Raw genomic sequence first — 27,815 nt, forward strand, 5'->3', positions numbered from 1 at the left:
CCTATGTTGGGAACAGATTGTAGAAGTGAAAAAAATGCTTTGTAAAGGGGAATAACTCCTGTACCTCTCTATGGAAAAGTGCAAATTTTTAATTGGATTGTCAAGTATTGGAATTTTTGAAATTTTTTACATTCAATATCAATCAGTGTGATATTTTAAATACTTTATATGTCAATTTGCAATTCAATTATTGTTGAATATTTCCTCTAAAGAATAAAAATCTAATGTTTGAAACTTGATTATTGTTTTCAATTTTCATTCAAAAGACATGTTCTTTCAAAAAACATTTTCTATAATATAATATTTTCAAACATAATGTTTTATAAAGGTAAAATGCATCATAATTTACACCATATCACTGAACCTTTTTAATCTATACATTTTGTCTTAATGATGAAGTTGATAGGGTCGTTGTATACACACAATGACAATCAGCTCTGAAGACAACACAGATGGGAGAAAAGGAAGTATTACTACATGTAGGTAAATATTAATTGAAATAAATATCAATATTGACTGACACAAATATCAGTAATGAATAATACAGACTAAACTTAATATCTCAAACTCGATGGGAACAAGAAAAAAATTCAGATATTTGGAGATTAGAGAAATCCATGTTAAAATAAATGTCATTGAAGAAATAAAGAGGTTGGGTCTATCAAATCCTCCCACCATATCAATTCGGATATTGAAAATATTGGTGTACGATATACAAAAAAGTTGAACTGTTTATAATTTGAAAGATTGAGTGGTTCGTGCATATTCATGAGGCCATTGAGAATATCTGCTGTTTTGTTTTTCTTTTGTCTCGATTTTTACCCTCAAATTAAGAATACTCTCATAGTTTTTGTCTAAAATAATTTATTAATCTTTTTTCAAAAACTTAAATATCAGAATTCCAAATAATGCAACTTTGAAAATTATATCCATGAGTGACACAGGAACAGCACATAATGAGGTGGCAATGAGGATTCTGAATTGTGCAGTGTACATACACACCCAATCTGAAGTTCGTTATCTTGAACGTGACAGGACTGAGAAAAAACTTGAAGACATCCAAGATTCAAGATATCCAGGGTAATATAACTGAAGAATATGTTGGGATTTCTAAATCACTTTAATATGCATGTATTAAAAGACATCAGTGTTTAAGATACCAAAACAGAACTGTAATTCATGATAGTCGCCAACAAAATAATTGCAATCACTGAATAATTTAACAATGTAATTGGACCAAATAATTATGATAATCATAAAGAAAATAAGAAAAAATATATTTGAACATAAAGCAATTGGTAAGAGATGCTCATCTTTTAGAGCACAAAAAGGCTGTAGAATAATTGTTGAAAGCATTTTTTACATGAGATTAATTTTCTTTTTTTTAATGATAACCTAGTTTCATTTATCTTGATAATTTCATCATCCTTTGAAGTTTTGGGAAATTATGTAACAGAAGGAGAAGCATATTTGCATAAAGGGGGCTTGTTTACCCATAATGAGAAAGAGACCCTGTTAAATTTCACTTAATCTTGCATAAAGTTTGTATAACCTTGGCTCTGCACTTATCTGTTTTCTTTTTTGTGCACATGTTTTCTTTACGGGCAAAATGTCAACATTGTTAAAAGTACAGATGGATGAGGTAGAATATGCGTAAGAATGAATATAATTTACCTAAAGGTACATGACTGCATATATATATAAGTAATATCCAAAATGTATATAAAGACAAATGGTTGTTAATGAGCATGTAAATATTCATCTTGAATTAAAGTTTTATAAATTAGTTTTTTATTTTAAAATTTTTGAATTCTAGAAATGATGTTTATATAAAAAACTTGATTCTTTTAAAGTCTTTAGAATTTCTAAATTGGTTATTTTCATAAACTACATTTATCATTTGTTTTTACAGTGTCCTTAAAGTTCCTTTTAATCTAAGCAGCATCCACATTGAAGTACTGATGGGTAGAACATGCAAATTTATAATGGGTAAGAATTGCTGTCTGCATAGAGTTCTAGCCATTCATCTGTATATTTAGAGAAAATGATAATTTAATGGACGTTGAGAAACTTTATTTCAACTGAAAATTATTTAACCTAATTTCAAAGCATGTTGCTACAAATATATATATTCAGCATGCATCGATGTAAAGTTTCACATATATGTGATTATTTTTCAATTCTAACAGAAAAAAATATTGGAATGGGTGCCAGCTAGGGGATATTTGTCTAGCAATTAGTACTATCAATATGGTTGAATATCTCTCGAGAAAGATTCATAATACAGGTGTGGAATACCTTCAGTGTTTATTGTTAGGACAAGAACAAATTTACTATTTCAAATATTATATGTCATGTATGAATTTCCCGACAGGTAATACGCAGTTTGTTGGCCAACTTCCCCACCAGTTATTCAGTTATCAGGGTTGAACTTGACTAAACAGAAACTGTTATCAATGTTTATCTAAATAATGAGCAGATAATTATGTTTTTATTTACACAGAAAGGTCCAATTTGATAACAATATGGGTTTCATATTTACATAAATTCTGATTCATGAAAACAAGCCTTTTCTCAGTAACAGTACAAATAGCCATTGAAGGAATCTTATTAGGAGTTGCATTATTAGTTTTGTAGTAGATTTACAAACCTTTTAGTTTTTTTGTGTCAAAATGTGAAAAAAAAATTATTTTACATGTAGTTATTGAAATGAAACTTTTAATTATTAATACTTTATAATTTGGTAACAGCTCTTGCTTTGTCCATCTGTTTGTTTGTCTGTTTGCAAAAACTTAAACGTTGACCACTGACCAGATTTTTTATAATAAGTAGGAGCTAAGGCTTTCATACTTATGTCACATGTGTATTTCTTGAAACAAGACCTCATCCATTGGAGAACAACACTTTTTACCTTGACCATGGAGTTTAAACTTCCCTTCTGATTAATAATAATAGTATATATTTCTTGAAACATCTTTGAGCATAAGGCTAGCGTGACTGATTGGCAGGGGATGCTCACTCCTCCATGGCACCTGATCCCACCTCTGATGTTTAAGAGGTCTATGTTTGCTCTTATCCTATTTTGTAATCTTTAGTGGATTTTGGAGCTTGAATACTGTGTGTTATCACTACTTATCTCCACATATTTCACTTTAAAATCATGTAATACATGTATAACATAATAGCTATAAAAATTAAAGGTTTCTCTGTTAGTATTCTTAGATTAATCCATAAAAAAAATAGCATATAAACCATTCTGGTTGTAATAATTGCAACAATTCTCAGCAATTTTCTGGATTGCAATAACTAATTTCCTCCATTGGAACAGTTTCATCTTTAGGTCCTGAAGGCATTGAGAAGTTGATATGTCAGTTAATTGATGCAGAGTCCCAGGAGACCATACAAGCCAATACAATTTCTAGTTAATTGTAGGTAATGTCACAATATAAAGTCTGTCCTCATAAAGTGTTAATGCTATTTTCAGGTCATCATGATGCTGAGTCACTTGAGTGCAGATTGTTAGCCATTTCTTACATGTCTTTCATTCATGATTTAACTTTAAATATTTCTAGATTCTTTTATGAAGTGATGCATTTGTACTGAAATATTTCCATTTCCATTTTTTTTTCTCTGTGATAACTGTTTGAAATTTGGGGGCATTTATTCCTTGATAATTCTGCCGGAATGTAAATTAGGCAGGTCGATAGGTCAGTAGCTAAGGAGGCCTAATACGCATGCAAATCTCGTGCGCGTCTGTCTCTGTGTCTGACGCTAAGGAGGCCAAATATGCATGAAAATCTCGTGCGGCTGCCTTTGTCTTTGACGTCAGTGTGCGAGGACTATTGAAATTGGCATGGAATGTGAAATTTTAGTCTACATTTTTAATGCAATTTTATTTCACAATGAAATGGAAATATGTCCTAGTTTTGAGAGTATGCCAGGGACATCAACAATAGTGGGACTCTCTCAATCTATGCAAATTAATGGTTGCTGGCATACTCTCAAAACTAGACAGTGATTCCTTAAACAAATTCGTGTTACATTGTAGGAAGCATTTCTCTGAGTATACAGATGCAAAATTATGATTTTCAAAGTCCTTGAGACTCTCTCAATCTAGCAATTAATGGTTGCTGACATTAACTTAAGAAAAATGTGCACATCTTGACTTAAAAAAGGTTTCTCTTGGACCTGATGTTAATATGTATTAGGGATGGGTATAGCCAAAAATTTCATTTTGCGATATATCACGATTTTGTTTCCAAAATATCACGATAAAATCATGATATTTTTACAAGCAATATTTACAGTGATTTTAAATGAATAGTCATTATTTTTCTGAAAAATATGCCTGAAGAACAAAATTTTAATTTTTTGAAATTTTTATGTAGTTACATAAAATTAATCATGTCTGGATGGTAAAATGCTGTTCTTTTCACCTTTTACAACATTTTTTAGACTTTCTATAATTGTAATTTGAAAGATTGAACAAATAAATGAATAATTTCTGGACTTTATCATATGAACCTAAATACTGGTATTTAGATCTCCATATCACGATACGTATCACGCAACAAAAAATCGCGATATATCGGTATACCAAAAAAAATTGCACATCCCTAATATGTACATGTATTATTTCCAGAAAAGGACTTGATTGGTCATTTATGGAAAAAAAAGGAAAGGAGAGACAGGTAAAACAGCTTCTTTATTACTGATCACAAAGCAGACAAACTCATAAATATTAAATGAGTCAGCTACTTTAATTGTGAAAAATTAATAAATTTAGATCTATTTGCTTCAAGATATTTTGTTTCATATCCAGCTTAACATTGTAAAATTGTTAGCTAATTCACTCACAAAATGCGTTTTGACTCGGAAGATTTACAAAAACATTCTCAAGGTCATTTAGACAAGTTCAAGAAGACATTTTCTTGGCAATGCTGCATGTAGTTCCATGGTAAGTTGAGAGGAAAATTAAAAATTTTCATACTTGACAGGAAAATTACTAATGGCAAGAATGATAAATATTAAGAACCATTCCATTGCTGGTTATAAAGCTAAAAAGGGGAAAAAAATTGATCTGACCTAGAATATAACATTAAGGAAGAATTGGTATCACCTGAGATATCCAATATGGTATCCAACTTTCTATTAATAGATCTGACAATATTCTCAATATTTTCCTGAATTGAGACATGGATAATTTTCCTGAATAGAATATGCTAAAACTGTAACCATGCTTGTTTTCCTCCTTTAAAGAGGAAACTTCTAAGCAGACATTGAATATAATTATGTAAATTTTACGTTATAGTTATAAAAATCTTGTTACTTTCCTTATATTACTTTAATTTACAATATTAACTTTTCATGGAATAGATTTTTGATCATTATTCCTCTTTTTCAGGATATGAAATACTTAAAATCAGCTTCTACTTACAATAAGTTTATTTTTCACATTTTTTATGCATGTCTGCTTGAGAAAATTTCATTCTCATGTAAATATTTGCATTTCTATAAAGATTATGTTGATCAATAACTTAAGTCTTTGATTTTTCCCCCTTATAAAAACCAACTGTTACTCATAATTAAATATGTTGTCTGAAATTGGAAAAATATTGATCTATGGTATATGATATGAACTTCAAGGCTTTTATAATGTGACATGTTGCTTTTATGTGATATAATGACACAAAAATTATGCATATTTTTTTTTCTTTGTAACTTCCTTTTAAACAGTGATTTAAATGTCCTTTTGTTTAATTACTTGTTCCTTGTTGAGAGGAACATAAAAATAACATTTTGAGTATAAAATGATTTTAGCTAATGTTCCTTGACTGAATTCGCAGATGTAAAAGGAGCCAATTTATACAAGGTACTTTTAACAAAGAAGTTATTTTTAGTCCTATTTATTTACTGTGCACAGTCATGCTCTGAATGTACATGTAATTTGTATGATAGAAGGAAGATACTCCTTTAATGTAAGTGCTTAAGTGCAAGGCTTATTCATTTTCAGACAGCTCTTTGACTGCGAAGTGATTGTTTTTTTTTTTGTTTTTTTTGAAGACGCTATCATGAAGAATTGAATTACATTTCTGACACATCGAAGCAAATTAAGTTATCACCATTGATTTTTCAGGTAGGGAAAATCCACTGATATTGAAGAGTCTAGAAAACACTGGTGTCGTAAACAAAGAACTTCCCCCTACACTTATTGGAAATTTACTGATTAGCTTGAATAAAAGAGAGCCTGACGTTCATTTTAAAAGGTAAGTTGTTCACTGTTTTATCAATGGTGCAGCTTTCTTTGTTCTGCCTTCACTTTCTTGTCAATTTTAACCGACATATTTAAAGGGCTCTTATACACTGTTGCTCTTTGTTTGACATATTTAAAATACCATCAGCTGATTTTTGTTTTGATTATTTGGCTTTTGCTGCATGCTTGTGATACTTGTGTGTATTTTCTGATATATATGCCACAGGACATAAGGTTTATAGGTTAATGCCATCAGCTGATCTCTGATATTTAGTCCAGACAATGAAGTTATAATGCTTCCTATTGGATTTTCTGTGTCCTGAAACCTGTTAAAATCAATGTTTCTATTGTAAGAGGGTGATTCGATTTCCATTGATTCAACATCAGTGGGCTATAATCACATGGTAGTCACATGACTTCGTCTGACATCTGCAGGCTGGAAAATGCATCAGCTGTGAATCACATGACTTCTTTATGAGAGGGAAAAGATCAGGGAGCATATGCAGTCTAGCCGAATCATTATCACATGGTAAATATCATTTTATTATGTGGATAAATATTGGCCTTTGCTTCCAAGTAAGTAAGGCTAATTTTTTTTTCTTTTGGTTAGATCCTGGTTTCTGATACGTAAATATCTCTTCTTTGAATTAAATTTTGATGATTGAGGCAGATATGTTGTGCCTATAAATAATTTATCATAGTGAGTGATCGTGGTGAAATAGGTTTATGTGTTATGATGCAGTGCCTGACCTAATGTTTATCTGAGTGCTGAACTGTGCAGTTTCTTTTCAACACTTGAGTGCTCTTTGATGTAAGGTAAAGTGTGTTTGCTAGCTTACAAAGTGAAAGATTGCATCCATCCATTAAGTTGAATGGGTCTACCTCTGGTACTTTGATCCTTTGCATCAAAAATTATATATTGACAATATTATAAGAGAGGGTGCAGTATAATTAATCCATAAACATTTTATTCTGAGTGATCAATATTAACTTTCCATAAAGAACTTAGTTTTACTCCTAATTGATAATAAGTGCACATCTTTTGCAAGTCATTGTAATGCATGGGCAGATATCAATTATGCACTTATATATATATATATGCATATATGTAAGATTTTAGGAAAGAATAACAAGAGGGACAGAATGAGAGATGTCTGATCCATCCATCATTGTTTCATATCTTTGAATGATTTTAGATGTTCGTCTACATTGGACATTATATTGACTTCATATAAGAGTCGATCACTATAATCAATCCATATATTTCATGGGATCAAACCACTTTCTGTAAAGATCACATATGCTTTCACTCAAATACCAGTCAGTGCACATGCAACTTTCGCAAGTAATACATAGGCAGATATCAGTTATATCTGAAGAAAAAAATAAAATAGCTATCAACAAAGTGATTAAAAAAAAGAAAATTTTAAATATGATACATATAATTTACTTACAGTAAATATGAGCAATACTAATTAATCATATTTTGCTACAAAGGCTGTATGCAAAAGGAAATGGCAAAGGTTGTAAAATTGCTCTGTGTTACATCAAGCTCTGTGTGTGTGTCAGAGTTACAAGTGTAATGGTTCGGGCCGTGGAACACATGGTTAGAGCACCTGATGATATAAATGCATTTTCTCCTTTCCTGTTACAGACCTGCCATGCCCTGGAATTGACAGGTGAAAGACCTCAGGGATGATGGAGGGCCAAAGACCTTTAAGGAGGGAGGAATGATGGTTAGGGCCGTGGATATATTAGTTGGTAGAGCACCTGACTAGAAACTTTAGCCATGCATTTTCTCCTTTCCTGTTACAGAAACCCCTGGAATTGCAGGTGAAAGTCCTGCCAGGGGCAATAAGAACTTGGGTTGTGTCTTCGAGGGCGAAGACCATTTAAGGAGGGAGGAATGTAATGGTTTGGGCCGTGGATACAAAAAATTGCATGTGTATTTTCTCCTTTCCTGTTACACAAGTAAACACATTTGTATATGCATAAATGTTTACCTCAGTAATACATATCTGATCACTGATCATATTATAAGACAGAAACTTTAAATAAAAATAATACATGTATTTTAAGCTCCACAAAAAATTGCATGTGTACTAGTGTTGTTGTTTTTTTTAATCACTCTTTTTTTTGCTTTAAGAATTTTGTTCAATGAAGCTAAAGTAAGGAAAATTCAAAGCAGAATTTTGTTTTTGCCCGAAAGAAAAAATAGGTTAAACTGCGTATATCTCCACGTAATTGTGTACTATATCAGCATATCGACTTTAAATTCAATTGATAAAATGCGCATGACTTTAAAAGGAGTAATATATTTTGGAAATATTATCAGCTAAACAATCTAAAACTCTATTTTTACCCTAAGATTTACTGTTCAGTGAATTATGGTAGTTTATGTCAATCTTTGATAACATTATGTCAACAAGGTCTTTTTAGCTTGTCTTTTTTATAGGTCTAACTTACTGGGCCTTTTAATTCTGACAGTTCTGAAGTACATTTGTAATGCCTCTCCAATCATGCAATTAATATGGAAGTTTGTAAACAAAACATTTAATATGCTTGGCATGCCTCAGTCTTTATGTTTTGAAAAAGAAGGCTTGTTTTGACTGAATGTAGAGATTTTGAACTTAAATTTTGTGATACATGTATGTCATTGGATTTTTTATTCTTTCTGAGAATTAACTCCTAATCGTTCCTATGTAGAAGTAAGTTCATTTTTTTTAACGATCAAATTTACACTTCTGAAATTTAAATTTTTATATTCTTTAGAAAAAAATAACGTCTTATGATGTCACATTACTTTTTTTTCTATTAGGACATTTTACTGTTGTAATATGTATTGGTGATCATGAGTCACAATTTTTTCTAAGGCAGTGATATTTTACATGGGTAATTGAAGTTTTCTTTATTTTATTGTCAGAATCTTCAATATTTAAAAGAAAGAAAAAATCTCTTTTTATAAGCATTTTAGATGGAAATGGTAATCCCCCACTCCACCCCTTCTCTCTTCAGCCTTAGCATCGACACTAATTGTTATCTGACATATAAAATAACAACAAAATTTAAATTTTTGCATTGCTTTCAATGTTAATAATTTTCTTAAAATTCTTATCAATAAAATTTTTCTCATTTTCCAAGATAATGCTTTAGAATTATATTTCCCCTTTTACATTTAACATGTTTAATGAAGTCTGTTTTACCCTGTTGATCTTGGATTGGCTAATTTGTAAGCAGCGTGTTTCATTGATATTAGTCTAATCTATGGACACGTATTGACAGAGGCCTGTCATAATCATTCAGTGTACCTGATCCGATGACCCCCGCTGTCAGTCAGTGTCCTATGTACCTGCTTGTTCAGACGTTTAACCCCTTTGTCCTGAAAATATTCACCCCTTTTGATATCAGATCACTGTAATAGCTGGCCTACTGCCGAAGGTGGTTATGATAGAAGCACAATGTTGAATGAAGCTTAGGAGGGAAATTCACTCCCAGTCTCTGTTACTCCCAAAAAGTAGCCTAGAGTAGTCATTTAACCATAATTAATTGATTTTTGTTCTTTTTTGCTTTTTTTTGTTTATTTTCCTGAGTTCTATTTTACTACAGGTAATAGTCTAAAGAGTCTAACTGCCATATTGCAATGAAGCTTTAAATTAGGAAAGTTCGATTCTGTGCTTTCTTTCCTCTGACAGAGCTTACATTTATTGGTTGGGCTTAAAAGTAAAACAGAGCTCTTGTATAATAAAATTATAAAAAAGAATATTTAGTGAACTCACTGGTATTTCCCTATAATGTTCAACTCACTGGTACTTCCGTATAACATATAAATAAGGAAATAGGCTGGTATACAGTTACCTCAATTTAACCTTAATGCATTGATTATCAAGTTTATGTTTTTTCAGTCTGTTTTGCATGGAGCTAAAGAAAACACTTCAATAGCACTTAAGGACCCTCTTTATTTGCGGTTATTTGTTCACATAATAGTAAATATAGAACAAGAAAGATGTCAGGGCCACGTTGTTGCCTTTAAAGATACTTTAATCAAGATAAATGGTGTCAAATGTATGAAAATAATGGGGAGGGGGGAAAATCGATGAATTAATCTTTCATTATATTTTTGATTACTTTATCGCCATTGCTCTTTTCCATTCAGAATTCTCGAGAAATCACATTTCAAAGAATTTTCTAGAAATTTGTTTCTCTCTATATGAGCAGAATTCAATGATGAATTCCTTTATTAATTAGGGTTACTTTATCGCCTTTGCTCCTATCCATTCAGAATTCTTTAGAAATCACATTTTAAAGATTTTTCTGGAAATTAGTATCACACATTGGCTGCTGAATTCAATGAATAAAAACTGCGGAATTGTAATGCTGCTGAAAATGTGACCTCACATAGTTTGGGTTTCTTTTGTAGACAGGTACATATATTTCGTATCATAACTCTGGAGAAATGCTGGATTGTTTTGTAAACACTTACTCATTACACCGATGTTAATTCTGACAAAGGATGATGGGATAAACAAGCTCTGTGTTGATATATATACAGGGAGTCTGCATATTTAGGATTTGGCATATATATGCACAGAAAAAATATTTGACGACATAATCGGGCAAAATATCACACATAATACAAAAGAATCTTTACTTATATGGTCTTCAAAATTTCATATCAAAATGTTGTAAATTGGTATTAATTTTGACTGATTTTTCAGGACATATCTTTAAGTCACGGAGCAGCAAAATCTTCGACGTCACAGGCATTATAAAAAATATGTGATTTATCTCTATTTTCTCAACTGTACATTTTTCCAAGAGTACCCGCACAGTTTGAGTTACCTTATCTACTCAACATCCAAACACCATTTCTTGTCAAGCTCAATATCTATTAAACAAGTAAAGAATATTCATTTTTTTGTTTTAAAATCAAAAACTGCAGGTACTTATGAGATATAGTGCGATATTAGTGACTCTCAATCACGTTCTTCAGAGTCCGGAGAAAGTTTTCGTCGAAAATTTTCTTACCGTCCTCCTGTATAGCTTTTTTACAGAGGTCTAACGGTCTAAAGTTTCAATTTGCTATTTGTGGACGAATTTCACGAAGACCCTAGTTTACTACTTGTTTTATTATGCATACAGTGTGCATTTTTGATCTACGTTGGCGATATTTTGAGCATATTACATTTCATTTTGTGAAAAATTATATTTCTGTTAATACTTCAAATATCACGTCAGAAACCTAAATACACAATAACAGAACAATTTAGAGATACATTTGAGAAAATTGTCGAAAAATATCGCGATTTGTAGAAAATTGATGAGTTAAATTTTGGATTCTGCATGCCTTTGCTTCAAATTTTTCGTGCTCTGTACCTCTCCATCAGCGATATCAACATACCGATAATTTTAGTAGAATTTTTTTAAAATACAGAAATTTTGCCTAAAATTTATTTGAATCTTTAAGATACATATTTCTGTGAAATGTCATAACTATATGACGTCTGTAAAAGTAAATAATAGCTCAGTCCGCGTAATTTTTGAACAGCCTTCGTATATGACATGAGACAAATACTGTAGCTATTCTTCAGAGCATTACTGTGCTTTTGGGGCTTAAATGAATCAAAATTGATATTTAAAAAAATAATAATTCATCATACAGGAAAAAAAATTGGATATTTAATGTATGGAACAAATTTATTGACAATGTTCCGGACCCTGGAAAACAGATCATTTTGATGTGGATGAGTTGGAAATTTTTGTGTTTCTTCATCTAAGGTAGGAGGGAATTTTGTTGTGTTGCATCCCTATAAAATTCATATTTTCCCTGATTTATTTCATTGATTCTTGAAGCAAAACATTGATTTTTCAGAGTGGTTCACTGATTTAAAAGTAATTGGTCATGAAGTACATACATTTTTCAAAGACTTCTTTAATATAGATGCATATTAAGTGCTTTGATCAACTATCCAAGCATGCAGTGATCCTATGGAAACACAAGCACATTAAAAATATGAATGATACACTGTAGAAAAGATCAATGTTTAATGTGCCTGTTTTTGGACAATATAATTATTCTATATTTTTATTAATATCTGTACAGCAAAACATGAAATTTCAATACATTTTATATGTATAGTTCTATTTGAATGAAACATATAGAGATAACGATGAGTATTCAAGATCAAAAGTCCATAAAACAATACAAAATAGGAGAAGAGCAAACACGGACCTCAAAAACATCAGAGATGGGATCAGGTGCCTTTGCGGAGTGAGCATCCCTGCTAAATACCGTAAATCTGGAAATTTTTACGTCGATTTATTTTTGCGAATTTAGGTCAAAGAGCTGTTGATTAATTTTTACGCTTCAAAATTTTGCGAATTGTCACTGGCGCTAAAAATAAAAATCACTTAAGATATTCATATCAGTTTATGTTTCAAATTAGTATGCACAATTAGAATACCACCAATATACTTGCAACGTGGCAAGAAATTGCAGAATCGCTCCGAAACAATTTTGAAGATAAAAGTACAAAAGGATTTGCACTGAAATGACTTCTAAATTAATTATAACAAACCTTTTAGAGGTTGTGTATGTCTTTTAACCTAAAATATAATCCAAATAAAGACAAAAATAAAACTAATTTTCCCAACGTTTGTTTTTTTTCTCACCTAAAATTTACATGCCGTGTTTACATTTGGAACTCCCTAGTAATGCATTGAGTTCGAGTTATCGCCCGTGTTGATACATGGTTAGATAAAATAACTGGTCTCGCTTTCATGGCAAAATAATTAAAAAGGGACATACCATTGGACGATATTGCATAATGAAGGCAATTTACACGCACGGGTATTTAGCTTATAGTTACACTAGTATAAACACTCAGGTTTCTTTTTAAAAATGACCAGTGCTTACCGAGGCCTATTCACTGAGTTAAAAATTTCTTTACATGTTGATTTATTTTTAAGAAAAATATTTTTGCGAATGCAATGCACAATTTGCTAAAAATTTATCTACAGTAAAAATTTCCAGATTTACGGTAGTTATTTAGGGTGACTCGATAAGGCAAAAGTGTACCTAGCACGATACATATCACTAGCTTACACCAAGGTTACAAGGTACAAGACTTTTATGTGTACCCTGATATCCAACAAGGGCATGCAAAAAAGTGTAGCAAAGAGCATTATTTATATAAATCAAGACGACATTTGACATCGAGCCTAATGCAAATTATGTCACTTCAGTTTTGCACAAGTACAAACTAACACACACAAACACACCCTTGCATTTGACTATATCCACTCCAACTCTGTTGCAAGGGGATAAAAAGGATTAATTTTATTTTAAACAAAAGCTGTATATGATTTCCTAGGATGAGGAAGAATTGATCTGATTCCAGGATTTAATTACAGCTCTCTATAACTAGATACCTCTTCCATCCTAAGAAAAAATCCATCTGACTATATCAATTATGAGTTCTGATCCCTCTTATTGATAAAATTAAGTTTTCCATATCTGTCCTTGCAGAGAATGCCTTTATGGCTTGCATCTCAATTTTGAATGTGTTCTGAAAAGGTATATCCATGTTTTTTTTTCTTCTGGCCTTACTCGTAGTGATGTCGTTGTGTGCCATCATGTTCTTCAATCACCTTTAAAATTTCTTCCTATTACATTGTATTTATAATTGCGATAATATGACAATGTGAAGTTGAATTTATTAGGTATATAGCTTTATAGACCTTGTCCAGAATTCTAGACAGAGTATTGAGCTATGGCCTCAGTTTTAAAAGCTCTACTAGTCAGAGACCAGATGAGCTTATGCGACAGTAATGTGTCCGTCGTCCATCCGCCTGGCTGTCCATCTGTCTGTAAACAATTTTTCAAAATGCTACTCCTTCTACAGTATTTGTCTGATTTCAATATAACTTGGCACACAAGTAGACTACACTAATAAGATACATAATTCTGTATATCGGTTTTTGATTTTAATGAACAGTGTTGCTGTTGTTACTAAAAATAGAAATTTCTGTGAAATACTTTCAAAATGCTACTCCTCCTACAGTTTTGATTTGATTTCAATATAACTTAAAACACAAGTAGACTACACTAAGATACATAATTCTTTTTATTGGTTTTTGATTTCGATGAACGTTGTTGCCGTGGTTACTAAAAAATAGAAATTTCTGTGAAATACTTTTAAAATGCTACTCCTCCTACAGCTTTGGTCTGATTTCAATATAACTTGGCACACAGGTAGACCACACTAAGAGACATAATTCTATGTATCAGTTTTTGATTTTGATGAATGTTGTTGCAGTGGTTAATAAAAATAGAAATTTCTGTGAAATACAATGTACTTTCAAAATGCTACTACTCCTACAGATTTGGTCTGATTTCAAAATAACCTGGCACACAAGTGAACTACACTAAGATACATAATTCTGTGTATCAGTTTTTTTTATTTCTATGAACGTTGTTGCCATGGTTACTAAAAATAGAAATTTCTGTGAAATACTTTCAAAATGCTACTCCAAATACGGTTTTAGTCTGATTATAATATAATTTGGCATGCAAGTAGACTACACTGAGAAACATAATTATCAGCTTTGTGTTTTTGATTTTGATGATTGATGTTGCCATGGTAACTTAAGATGAAAATTCTGTAAAGTTTTATTAAATTCTTCTCCTACAGTTGTAGTCTTATTGCAATCTTGCCACAAAATGAGACTTAATCAAGGATCATCATTCTATTTATTGGTTTTGTAAAGTTTTAAGTCCCAACTGCTACTTTTCTCTTCCTTTATTATAAGTACAAACCAGTAGAGCTACAGTCTCGATAGAGACTTCTTGTTTATCCTATGATATTCAGGTGACTGTGGAGGCCTATGGGCCTTGTGAGATAGCTAGTATGTGTAATGTTTAAATTGTTATGGATTGACATAAATGCTTTAAAGGAAAGATTATAAGAGAAAAAGTGCATAATATGATGATTCCTCCAAACAATTGACAGAATTTAAATGAGGTTTGAAAAATTCTCTTACTAATTAAGATAGATTAATTGATATAGTTGGACCATGTGAAATTTAATCTTATACAAAGAAAATTGCATATATTTTGAATTTTTCTAATGGGTCAAGTTGGTACATACGGGGTACATAAATATTTTACATACTGTTGATTATATAAATTTCCAATCCCTAAACAGGTGATGCAGAAACATAACAGTGCCAAACACAGTTAATTAAACATGCAGTGTTGTTATTCTAAGTTCTTACAGCCTGAGGTGCTATCTTCTATTGATTCTCTCTTTATAGTTAAATATGCATGCTTCTGTAAATAATGTATTGTGTGAATCAAAATATCCCAGTTCCACTTTTCATTCCACTGAAATTCATATATGGAATACTGTGTACTGTATAAATGGTGGATTTTTATTAAAAGGAACCATCTTATGTGAGTGATTTCTTATTTGATGAGGTTGAGTACTATTATTATTTTTTTTTTGTGGTTAATTATTTTAATTTAGCAAATACACAAAGAATATTAAAATTTTTATCCCAAAATATTAACTAATTTCATATTTATGAATAAAATGCTACAATTATTTGCAAGTTCTTCATAAACAAGTGTTGAATAAATAATATTGAAAAATTCAATTTTGAACAATATAGTCCATTATCTCAGCATTATTGCTAGGAGTTTTAGTGAAATCTTTAAGTCTCTGGTGTTTTCATTGATAATGTATCTACAAGTGCTTTATGTATAAAAATAAACATGATACCTGTTCTTCAATAATGATAAAATTAAATCAAGAAGTTGTGAAAATGAAGAAGTTGTTACAATAAGCATTGATTTTGGCTTAACAGTTTTTTATGAAAATGACTGCAGAAATCTGATTTTTTGGAGGAAACTAAATGATAGGTGAACAGAAATGTGTCCAAAAATGAACTTATTGACATCTATATCAGCAATATACATCTGCATGATGTATGAGAAAATTTTCAAAGAGTTTCATGAACTTTTGATGAAGGAAGTTTGGTTAATTTAGCTAATTAAATTTACTGCTCTAAAGAAACTTTTATATATTTTTTTCATTTGGCCATACTTGCTAAACATTTTATAAGTTGTATCTGCATGAAAAGAGGTTTGTTATGAATTTTGTACATAATTTATAGACTTTTGAGTAAGCAGATGCATTCAGCACACAATGATAATTGCTTGAAGAACAAAGAACAGTTTATTATATACTTCTGAATCCCAAATGCATTTTTTTTTGTACCAATACACTTTAAAGATAAAAGAAATATGAAGGATCAAAAATCATGAAAGACATAATTTTGTGGCTTTGGGAATTAAGTGTTGCAGACTCTGAACTACATTGTACCTCAATTGATGAAGAATTTCTTATCACAGTGTTCACACAAAATATTAAAGTTATCTTATTAATTGATAGTTTTTTTTCCATGATAATGCTGTTGAAAAAAAATTCTAAAAACAATAGAACCAAACCTTTAACATTACAAGTTTCATTTGCATGGGGAAAAAATATCTGTTTGTTTCATGACCTACTTTTACTTGCAGACATAGAAACCACTGACACTTTAACTAAATCTTCAGTTGTGAAAATTTATAGTCATGGAGGGATTTCAAACTCAGTCTGGCACATCACATATAAAAGTTGTCTTGAATGATAGTGGTTAAAAAATTACCTTAGTGTGTTACAGTGTAATGGGGTTAAAAAATACAGTAAAATTTGTTAAGTACGAACACAGATAGTGCAGTGAAGTTTTTTGAAATCCATAAAATTTTTATGGGTATATAACAAATACGGAATCTGATATAGTCATTTTTCAGTTATAGCAAACTTATTTTGTGTAATCCCCTAGAAGTCAAAAATTACATATCTTAAAGAAAATTTTTAAAGATCTTGATTTGAAAAATGTTGATTTAATATTTAAAACTCAATTCATTCAAAAACTTTTGAATTCAAAAGAAAGTTTGTATTTCCGTTTGTTTTAAGTATGCTTGGTTGTAATTCTTGAATGAAAACTGCATCTACATTGAGAATTATCTATATATACTTCAATGAATTCATTATTTGGATTAAACAACTTATGGGTATAGTGTTCAGAGTAAATTCACAGGTTTCCAAGACTTTGCTATAACTAAATTCTACTGTAATAAGTTCATAGAGTTATTTAAAAGGTGCCTATATATAAGTAATTTGGGAATCATAATTATTTCATTGCCTGATCATGACTTCTTATCCAAGAGATCAAAGTTCTAGCTTTAAATAATTATGCTTTTATATAGCTTCCATATATTGATTTTTATGCATTAATTTTCATATGTCCGAAAACCAGAAAATAAATAAAAATTTAATTAAAGAACATGTGATGTTTTTCATATAAATAAGTTGTTTGTTAAAAAAAAGTCTAGACACTGTAGGTGTTTAATTTAAGCCGATTGAAGTACCTGAGGTTCGAATCTGCTCAAAGAAAACAAATTTTTCACTTAATTCACTATGATATGCAAGTCAATGACATGTTAATCTTTACGAAAAAATGACACCATGGTATAATCCCCTCCTCTGCATGTCTCACATTTAATGTCACTCGGAAAAGATTACCAATTCTTTTATCAATGCTATTTAATGCACTGTTAGCTACAAGAATTGCTAGGGACTAAAACAGTAGGCATGTTTATTACAGCAAGTGTTGACAAAAAAACAGGAAATGTGTCCTTGAAAAGGAAATTTTTATTTTTTTTGTTTTGATGATAAAGAAATAAATATTAAGTAGATATTTTTGTAGAATTAACAATTTTTATATCCGCAACTTGAGATTTTTTTCCAAATTTTTTTCTGTTTATTTAGCTTAAATTAAAACAGAGAAAATATTTCACATCATGTTTGATTTGGACCGAATCTTGTCAGTGACATGTTGAATTTGGGGGAGAGATAAAACCACTTGACATGTGTAGAATATAAATAAGATGATTGGAGTCTGATAAACATAGGTCTTTCATTTGTTTGCTAATTTTTCCAGAGATAATCCACTTGAAAGTGCCATCCTCCTCCAGGTCATGCGGGTCGCCAGCGAGGGTGATAAGTATTCCGTGACCCTCCGCAGCCATTCCGCACCTTCCTCATCAGCTGACAAGAACGGATCTCTCTACTCCCAGTAAAGAACTAATTACTGATACAACTCGCTTTTATGAGAGAGCATCTTACTGAAGCAGATTGTGCATTAAAATGGACACTTAACTCTCTCTCGACAGCAGTGGATACTTGTTTGGAGTTTTGATAGGTTGGACTTGATATTTTGATATTTATTTTTTTTCGAGATAAGAGATAAACATTCCACCCCTGCAGACTACATGGAAAGTCACTTGTGGCATCTTTTCCTCGGAGATACTCACTCTCGATTGTCCAATCAAACTTTGGGAAATTTTTTAGAGCCTTCCAGTGATTATTTTCAAAGAGCCGGTGGTTAAAGTATTCCATTTCCAGTATTCCTACCAAAAAATACCAAACTCAGGGACCCAGTTATAGCATCGCTGTGAAATCCAAAGTGGCAGTTTTTACTAAACTGTTCAGTAATTGTGATATTTTCAGACTTTATTGATTTTTTCAATATTTTTCGGGATCTCATAATTTTTCATTTATCACAACTTTGACATCACGAGCAGAGATGGGTAAAGGCAGAGGAAAAGGAAAACATGGCGTGGGAACAGACATGCCTACTCCACCGGACGGGGGGTGGGGCTGGTTTGTAGTTCTAGGATCTTTTCTCCTTCATGTGGTGGCTGATGGAATTGTGTATTCTTTCGGAGTCTTCTACATGGAATTCCTGGAGTATTTCAAGGGAGGACGAGGGGAGACAGCGTGGGTCGGGTCTCTTGTTCCAGGGGTCACCCTCCTCGTTGGTAAGTCAATACTGTAATTTAAAATATATGTGACTTTATTTCTTAGGCTTGTGAAAGAGTTTGCTGATTAATAGAATTAATTGATCATTTAATTCAGTTTCAAGTGATCATTTATACTTACTCTGAGATTGGTACCTAGCAAAACAACTTGACCAAGCATGATTAAACACATCTACTTGATAGGGCCTAAATTTTTCCAATTCATTTATAATAGCAATTGGTAACTCCCTACCCCCCCCCCCCCCAACCTCCCCTAACTGTGGGATATGTACCCTAAGATATATATCAAAAGAAATTCATTCCTTTTGAAGTTCTTAGAAACTCCAGAAATTAGAAATGTTTCTACTGCTAGGTGCTCTCTGAACTCTTTAATGTAAGGATAGCATGATGATGTTCATTCGAATTAATTGCATTATTCAAGCTTTTCATTTAGTTTCCATCTAGTTTTATATCAAGCATAAAAGATAGATATGGTACTTATACATTCATCATTATACACTTTTCTTTTTGTTGTATTAATTAATTCATTTCTGATATTGAATGTACAGATTAATTTGAAGTGCATAATGACCTTGATTTTCTTATTTTTGCTCTTATCACTTGTTTATAAAGTTACACCTATACTTGCATAATGAACTTGAAAAGGTATTACACTACATCCACTCAAAAACAACACTCATGATTATACCATGGTGAATGAATGAAGGAGGACTTGATCTTTATCAATCTAGCTTTTTTTATAAAGTACTTTGAATTTATGCCCTAGATAAAACAGAGGATGATACAGCTCTCTGAGCGTATTGATTCAGCCATTAGGTTTTTTATTAATGTTATGGTAACATTGTTCTTTAATGTCATGATAGAAATCGCCATAAATTTTTGCAGTAACATATTGTTCTTTAATGTCACGATATATATTGCTACTGGGTAATTAACTAGCTGGCAGCATCACACCTATTAGAAGTAAAATATGATTATAAAATTCTTCTTTGATCTTGCATGCATATAAATACACTGTACCAAACAAAATTCAGTATAATGGTTTTAATCCCTTATACTTTTAGTGACATTTTTTTCAGTGATTTCGGAGAGACAGTTTGTGTGAAATAAGTGAAAAAAAATTTTTTTTTAATATAAAACATTTTCTTCCTATGATTTTATAATTGGTAATTTAAAAAAAAAAAAAAGGTATTTGCTAGTTAATATGAAATGCAGAAATTGAATATGATAAATTTTGTACATGTGTTAACTTAATATATGCACAGCAATTAACTACAATATAAGAAATTAAAAAGAATTGTTGATACTGCACCCTGCCTTATCCATTTAATTCTTAATATTTCCATTTCTAATTTTTCTGTCTGTGATAACTCTTTGAAAGTTGTCGGAGTTTATTTCTTGATAATTCTGCCGGAATGTAAATTAGGCAGGTCGATAGGTCAGCAGCTAAGGAGGCCTAATATGCATGCAAATCTCGTGCGCATCTGTCTCTGTGTCTGACGCTAAGGAGGCCAAATATGCATGTAAATCTCGTGCGGCTGCCTATGTGTTTGACGTCAGTGGGCAAGGACTATTGAAATTGGCATGGAAGTCCTCGTGTAATTTAAGTCTATGTTTACATTTTTAAAGTCTAAATCTACAATTTTATTTCACAATGAAATGGAAATATAAGGAATCTCTGTCTAGTTAGTATAGTATGCCAGGGACATCAACGATAGTGGAAAACATGGAATGATTTATGCATAACGGGCTTCGCCCGTTATGCAAATTATCCCATGTTTCCCACTATCGTTGATGCCCTGGCATACTATACTAACTAGACAGTGATTCTTTAAATATACATGTAAATGGAGACAATCATACTCTATAATAGTATATATGAGGAAAGACAATATTTCTTTGCAACACAACCTTGCTAGATGTATATCTCTCTCACAAATTACTAGAGTGATTACATCTATACAAATTCAGTGATGTTGGCTTAGAATAATATATATATTATATAACTGTTGATATTGGAAGTAATTGGCTGTCATTTTTACACTTTGAAGCCCCAGTCAAGTAGAAAATGGCTGGAATGAACTCTCTTTGACTTCCAAATTCACAGCTAATAAAATCTAGCAACATAATAGCTTTCTTGATTAACTCTGCTGAAAATAGCTTCTAGCAATACAAAAAGCCAGTTTCTATAACCATTAAGGAATTACAGTAATTGGAGTTTTCACTTAAAATACTGCTTTAAATTTTCAAAATATTTTCCATGTGACACATAAGTTCTGCAATGCAAGCTAAATCATAGGCATTGGAAGCAAATTGAAAGTGTGTGTGTGTGGGGGGGGGGGGGGGCTAAACCAACAAAAAAAGGTAAATTCCAATTTTCAATGACTATATAATGTATATATTTGCAAAAAAAGTGGGAGGGGGGGGGGGTTGTTAACCCCCCCACCCCTTCTGATGCCTATGTAAAAAGAAGAAAAGAATTTGATAAAAAGAACTGTAAATCAGTTAGAATTACAGGAGCATTAGTTAGAGGAGGATTTTAATATATGGTACTTATAATAGACAGTGTATTATTGTAACAAAATCTTTTTTAGTATGATTGATCATACACTATAATATAGTGACATTTTAATTGAACCCCTCAAAATGCAAAGAATTCATGAACATATATTTCTATCTTTGAGATAATTTTTTCCAAATCATTGCATGACTAATTAACAACACCTCTGGAGTCAAAGATGCACTAATTAATGAATTCATTAACAGTAAAAAAGAAAAAAAAAACCAAATTGTTAGCTGTATAGAAATGCACAATTACCAAGATCTTGGATGATCACTCTGTTACCAGCATTCTGTGGTTAATTAATCATACATCATATGACTCTTGAGTGCAGATATAGGGTGCCTACGTAATGAAGCTTTATAGTGCTCATACCTCACACTCGCATGGTAAAAATTGGTTAAAATATTCAAACGACAGTCTTTAAAAAAAAAGATTTTTTTCTACAAAATAGACCTTAAATTATAGTGCAGAAAAGGATCCAAATGAATGAATAATATCCTTTAAAAATCTTAAGAATAAAGCCTTACTTGTGGAACAACCAATAATTACATGGGCATACATCTCTTTCATTGGTATGGTAGAGCTGCACTCTCAACAAAGGTCAAAATAAGGGGCCCAGTGATGCATATGGGCCACAATGTTCACCAGAGCCATGGTTTTGCAAAATCTTGTACTGTTGAAATTAAATTTGTGGTATGTAATACAGTATACATCAAGTCATACAGTGGTGGATACATGCTTAAATATTACATGCAGAACATTATTTAATCCAGTTTAAAACTTTTTTACAGGGCCAATAGCCAGTGCCTTGACCAACAGATATGGATGCCGAGCAGTGACCATTGTAGGGGCTATCGTGGCTGCGACCGGTTTCATCCTCAGTCTCTTCGCTCCCAACATTTACTATCTCTTCTTCAGTTTTGGGGTTCTCTCAGGTGAGCAGTGTTACCTCGTCAGGTATTGCGATATTTATATAGGTATACAGTATTTTAGCTCACCGGTTTTGTTACATATATTATAACCAATTATTATTGGCAATGAATTTCATTTGTGATTTCTTACTTTTAAAAATCTTATCCAAGTAATGGTTTTGCAATTTAGGAAATGAAAAATATTCATAAGTTAGGAAAAAAGGTCACAAAACTCTAATCAGTATTTTTTGCACATGGATAAAAGTTGGTTTAATTGCAATATTGAAGACCTTTTGAGAGTTCTGCTTTAAATATTTAGATAAATATGTGACATTTTCTGCCCCCCCCCTTTCGGTTTCTCTAAAAAAAGTTCATTGAACTGCCCCATACTTGGCATAGCTTCAATATCCTCTTTAATGGAGTAGAAAATATGTATAATGTGGCAATATTAACAATCCATTTTCTCTCATCTCCCTTCTCATTCAGTTAATAATGTATCGATCAAAACAAATGTGATTTTCTTATTGATTGATTTGCCTCAATCCTTGCCAATAAGTCCATGCATCAGTAGACAAAAAAATCAAACATTGGAAGGAAAACATTGATTAGGTGCTAAAAATAAATGTTTTTTTTAGTGTGGAAAAATGATTTCAAACTGAATGTACTTCGTAATATTATAGTACAGTATAACACAGTTATAACGACCACTCTTAAAATGAATTGATGCTTACAGTGAATTGATTTTTGTTCACACTGGCTTTAAATATTGTATTGTTAACTATAAGACACAGCAAATTACATATATAGTGAATGAAAATGTCCTTCCCTGGCACTTCCTTACAAGTGTGATTTACTGTTATGAAATTCCACAATGTTTTTTTGTTTTTTTTTACAGGTCTTGGGTTTGGATTGATGTACCTTCCTGCCATTGTGAGTGTCAGCCATTATTTTGAGAAGAAGCGATCCTTTGCCACAGGCATTGCAGTCTGTGGGTCAGGCCTGGGGACATTTATTTTTGCCCCAGTTTCCAAACTTCTGGTGGATGAATACACATGGAAGGGGGCAGTTTTAATAGAAGCTGGAATTATCCTCAACTGTATTCTCTGTGGGGCATTGTTTAGGCCTTTGGTTGTAAGCCATAATGATGCAGATAATAACTATGATGCAGAAAAAGGAAAACTAGAGGAGAAGGAAAAACTCATGAACAAGACAACAGAATCTAATGGTGTTCAACATATGAACCAGGAGGATCTTCCAGATATTCAAAAGACAGGAACAAAAGACACACTGGCCATTCCAAGTAAAAATGTAAATAGTCTCAATGTAGAAAATGACAGTACAAAACTCTTCAGAAGTGAAGGAGCCATCAATAGAATCACAACCAATTCATTAGCAGCCTCCACATCCAAACACTCCATCAATCAACAGCACTCTGGTCCCATGTACAGGAAGGACATCTTCTATAGTGGAAGCCTGGTCAATATTCCCCAGTATCGCTCCAATCCCGATTTATACGTCACGAGTATTACCTCTCTTCCCGACGTGATCCCGGACGATCACGACTGGTGCCTGTTCCGTTTTCTGGGTCTCTCCCCCGAAATGAGGGACGCCATCCGACAGATGCTAGATTTCTCACTTTTAAAAGACGTCATTTTCTTACTCTTCACCATCTCTAACATTTGTACAAGTATTGGTTTCAACATGCCTTATATTTACCTCCCGGATCGTGCTCACGAGAAGGGGATCAGTAAAACGGATGCCACATTCCTCGTGTCTGTGATAGGGATTGCGAACACCATCGGTCGAGTGGTGTTTGGATGGATGGCGGACAAACCCTGGGTAAATCGACTGATGCTCTACAACACCGCCTTGTTCATCTGTGGGGTGGCTACTGCCCTCTCCCCCCTTAATGACAGTTATCCTTTCCTGGTGTGCTATGCTGCAATCTTTGGTGCATTTATAGGTAATTTTCACACATTTTCAAATATACCTTATTAAAAAAAGTTCTTTTAGAACCTGACGAAAAAGGTCAAAATAAGTTTACATGTTCTTTAGATTGCACATTATTTTGAAACATTGATAAGTGTTAAAAAATAACTCTAGTCTGGCTAACCTTTTAGGATAAAAAAATCATAAAAGCTTTTGAGATACTTGTTGCTCTGCCTTTGTAGATATTTGTTTCATTTTCTTTGACAGTTGAGTAGCACTCCCATCAATATGAGCTGGTTTTCAATATTGCCAATTTTGCTGTAAATGAGTTTTGACTGTACTTCTGTACTTATAGTCGTGAAGAGAAAACATTGACCTTCCCTTTGCGATGGTTCATGTTTGCTATGGATAGGTCTGTAAAGAATCATAATGTCAATGCCCAGTTGAGAGGACCCCAACAATTCTCTTATTCAAACATTAATTTTACACTGTCCATGTAGATTTATTTGTGATCAAACATTTAATAAAAACCCATGTACATATATTTCCTATTAAAACGTTAATTTTACAATGCCATGTAGATCTATTGTGTGAACAAACATTTAATGAAATACTTAGTTTTTTTTTTATTATCCAATATATTAATGTAGGGAGGAGTTGACACTGAAAACCCCTATAATTTAGTGTTTTAGGGTGTTGTAAACCTCGTTCTTATTCCAATATTAGGGCTCATAAATTTTATCAGTTTTGAGAACTTTTGATCTCCGATCCCTGCTGACTGCTCTTACACTAAATTCTAAATTTTTGGAAAATGCGAATCTCTATAAATATACTCTATATGACAGAATGACATCTTAACATCAGTACTGGCAGTCATATGATAGATTTATATTAAGATGATTTAGTACACTCAAGTATCATTTAGAATCAAGTTTGGATTTGAGTGGTGTACGTATTACTAATACTCTCATTTTTTCCATTTAATAGATAAGATTATGTGGACATGCCCGCATGGTTAAATTTTCCATTTTCACATTCACATGATGATGAGTAAAAGTCATATTGTTTTCAAGTACCAAACAAATTTTAACAACATTAATCATGATGCTACATAAAATGTTGCTTTTAATTACATGAAGTCACAAGTGCGAAAACAGTTTATGTTGAACTCATCTGTATAATTGTATAAAAGCATGCTGTACTCTTTACTTATGGTGCAAATGGTCTCAAAGTTTCCTCGTTATAATCACGAAATTCATGTACGTACATGCCCACATAGTTTGCGTAACATTTGATGCATATTATCTGATAACATCAAAAGATGTAATAGGGTGTAGGCAAAGAGCTAAAAAGCTTTATGTTGGAAATTGACCATGACCTTATTTCTTTCTTTTAGCTAACTGTATTTTATGCTTTGTGTGCAATATATGAAATGTCTTGACTTTTACTTTTACCTGTTACAGGTGTGTATGTTGGTTTGACTTCAGTCGTCCTGGTTGACCTTTTAGGACTTGCCAAACTGACCAATGCTTTTGGACTTCTGTTGATGTTTCAAGGTTTAGCAACACTCATTGGGCCTCCAATTGCTGGTATGAAATTTGATAAAAAAAACAAGTGATGTTCAAGTAATTATTTTGCCAATAGTTGAGTTCACATGTAATCGACAATTTTCTGTACCGGAATGCTTTGATGCACTAATTTAGATATACAGATGTAATGTTATGTATGAATGGAAACAGTTTACTTAAAGATGCAATTCTCATTTTTGCGAATGAAGTTTTATGACCATGTCATTTGTTTGTGTAAAATATTCTCATTTTGAGTGTCCTCAAATTAGTATGTTGCAATATCTAACTCTGTTCTCATGATTTATATAATTTCAGGTTGGCTGTATGATGAGACAAAAAGTTATGACGTGTCTTTCTATGTGGCGGGGACGGTGGTAGCCGTTAGTGGCGCCATGCTGTACAGCATTCCGTTCGTACAGAAATGTCTGGGCCACAGACCGCCACAAGACTTAGTAGAAATATCTGTCGCCGAGCAGGAGGATGAGATGAAAACTATGGCTGCCTAATCAAAGGAATTAAATGGCTTTCAGAAAGAGATTACAGATGACAGATATTGAAGATTGAAGAGATTGCACAATGAAAGAAGCATCGGCATCAGTTGATTCGTCCCCAAGAAGCTAATGTAGCACAAAAGTGATCTAAAAATGTCTCTGTGTTCATGTCCTAAAGATGAAGGATTAGTCTAAGATTTCTTTTGAATGTTCCAATTTGTCTGCTTAGCTATCAGTATGAGGACTCAAAAATGTCTTAACTTTCTAATAACTTGCTTTTGGTACAGGCATTCCATTATACAATAATAAATGTAGTTAACCAAAGCACATGTACTTTAACAATTATGCTTAAGCTCCTAATTTTTAAAGATTATTTCTAATATTGATTTTTCTCTTTACCAAGAAACTTTTTGCAAGAAAATGTGAGACAGTGCCTTCAGAAATTTGAATTGTGCGTAAAGGGAGGTAACTTATGACAGATAAACGAATGCCAGCTGTGTAAATCTTTGAATTATATGCCATTACATATCTTATTCTACGTAAAAAAGCTTGATTTCAAGTTATGATAACTTACTAGTACATAATATATATAGCTACATTGTTTATGTGAATGTTTACTTCAATTTATACTACAATATTGATTTGTTAATTATTTTCTTGTTTAAACATATTTTTTTCATTCTACAAATTGTATTTTTACCACTGTATATTGTTTTATGTAGCATCTTTTAATCATGTTTTAAGAGAAATGAAAATTGTACAACAAATTGAATAGCTTGATTTTATGATCAACAAAAATTCCCCTTTTTATACCATGACTAATATTTTTTTATGAATTAATTAGGTAAAATAATTGAAATCTGTTGACAATTTTAATCTTTTAATATACATTTGCTCATGTTTCCAAACAAATTTACTTATACATGTAATACTTTTCTTTTTTTCTAAATTAATTTTTAATAAAAATACACCAAAGTTTTGATGAAGAATTGATCACATATTCATATTTTTTATGTGCAACTGTGAACCCAGTGTTTTGACAGAGGCATTACATTGAAGTGTGAAGACATACACTATTAATGCGTGCAATATATCCATTAGAATTTATACCTAGTCAGAAGGAATAAAAGCAATAAATAAAATGATTTTTTTTGTTTGTATCAATGGTTATCATT

General features: G+C 32.0%; 1 protein-coding gene across 4 annotated transcripts; it reads left to right on the forward strand.

Moving 5' to 3' along the window:
- The first annotated feature begins 6,081 nt into the window (after positions 1 to 6,081).
- Positions 6,082 to 27,784, forward strand: LOC134250485 (monocarboxylate transporter 12-like). 4 transcript variants are annotated; one of them, XM_062732851.1, is made up of 6 exons: positions 6,082 to 6,266; positions 18,299 to 19,178; positions 22,533 to 22,676; positions 23,548 to 24,615; positions 26,045 to 26,170; positions 26,465 to 27,784. In XM_062732851.1, exons 2-6 carry the CDS (start codon positions 18,944 to 18,946, stop codon positions 26,653 to 26,655), a joined length of 1,764 nt encoding a protein of 587 aa, XP_062588835.1. In that variant the 5' UTR covers positions 6,082 to 6,266; positions 18,299 to 18,943; the 3' UTR covers positions 26,656 to 27,784. The 4 variants fall into 4 exon arrangements, with proteins under 4 accessions (XP_062588835.1, XP_062588832.1, XP_062588833.1 ...); XM_062732848.1 differs by lacking the exon at positions 6,082 to 6,266 and adding an exon at positions 6,328 to 6,782; XM_062732849.1 differs by lacking the exon at positions 6,082 to 6,266 and adding an exon at positions 6,639 to 6,833.
- Positions 27,785 to 27,815: the final 31 nt, after the last annotated feature.

The sequence above is a fragment of the Saccostrea cucullata genome, unplaced genomic scaffold (genome assembly GCF_032062105.1).
Source record: "Saccostrea cucullata isolate Sc308-1 unplaced genomic scaffold, CSIRO_AGI_Scuc_v1 ctg57, whole genome shotgun sequence".
Lineage (NCBI taxonomy): Eukaryota > Metazoa > Mollusca > Bivalvia > Ostreida > Ostreidae > Saccostrea > Saccostrea cuccullata.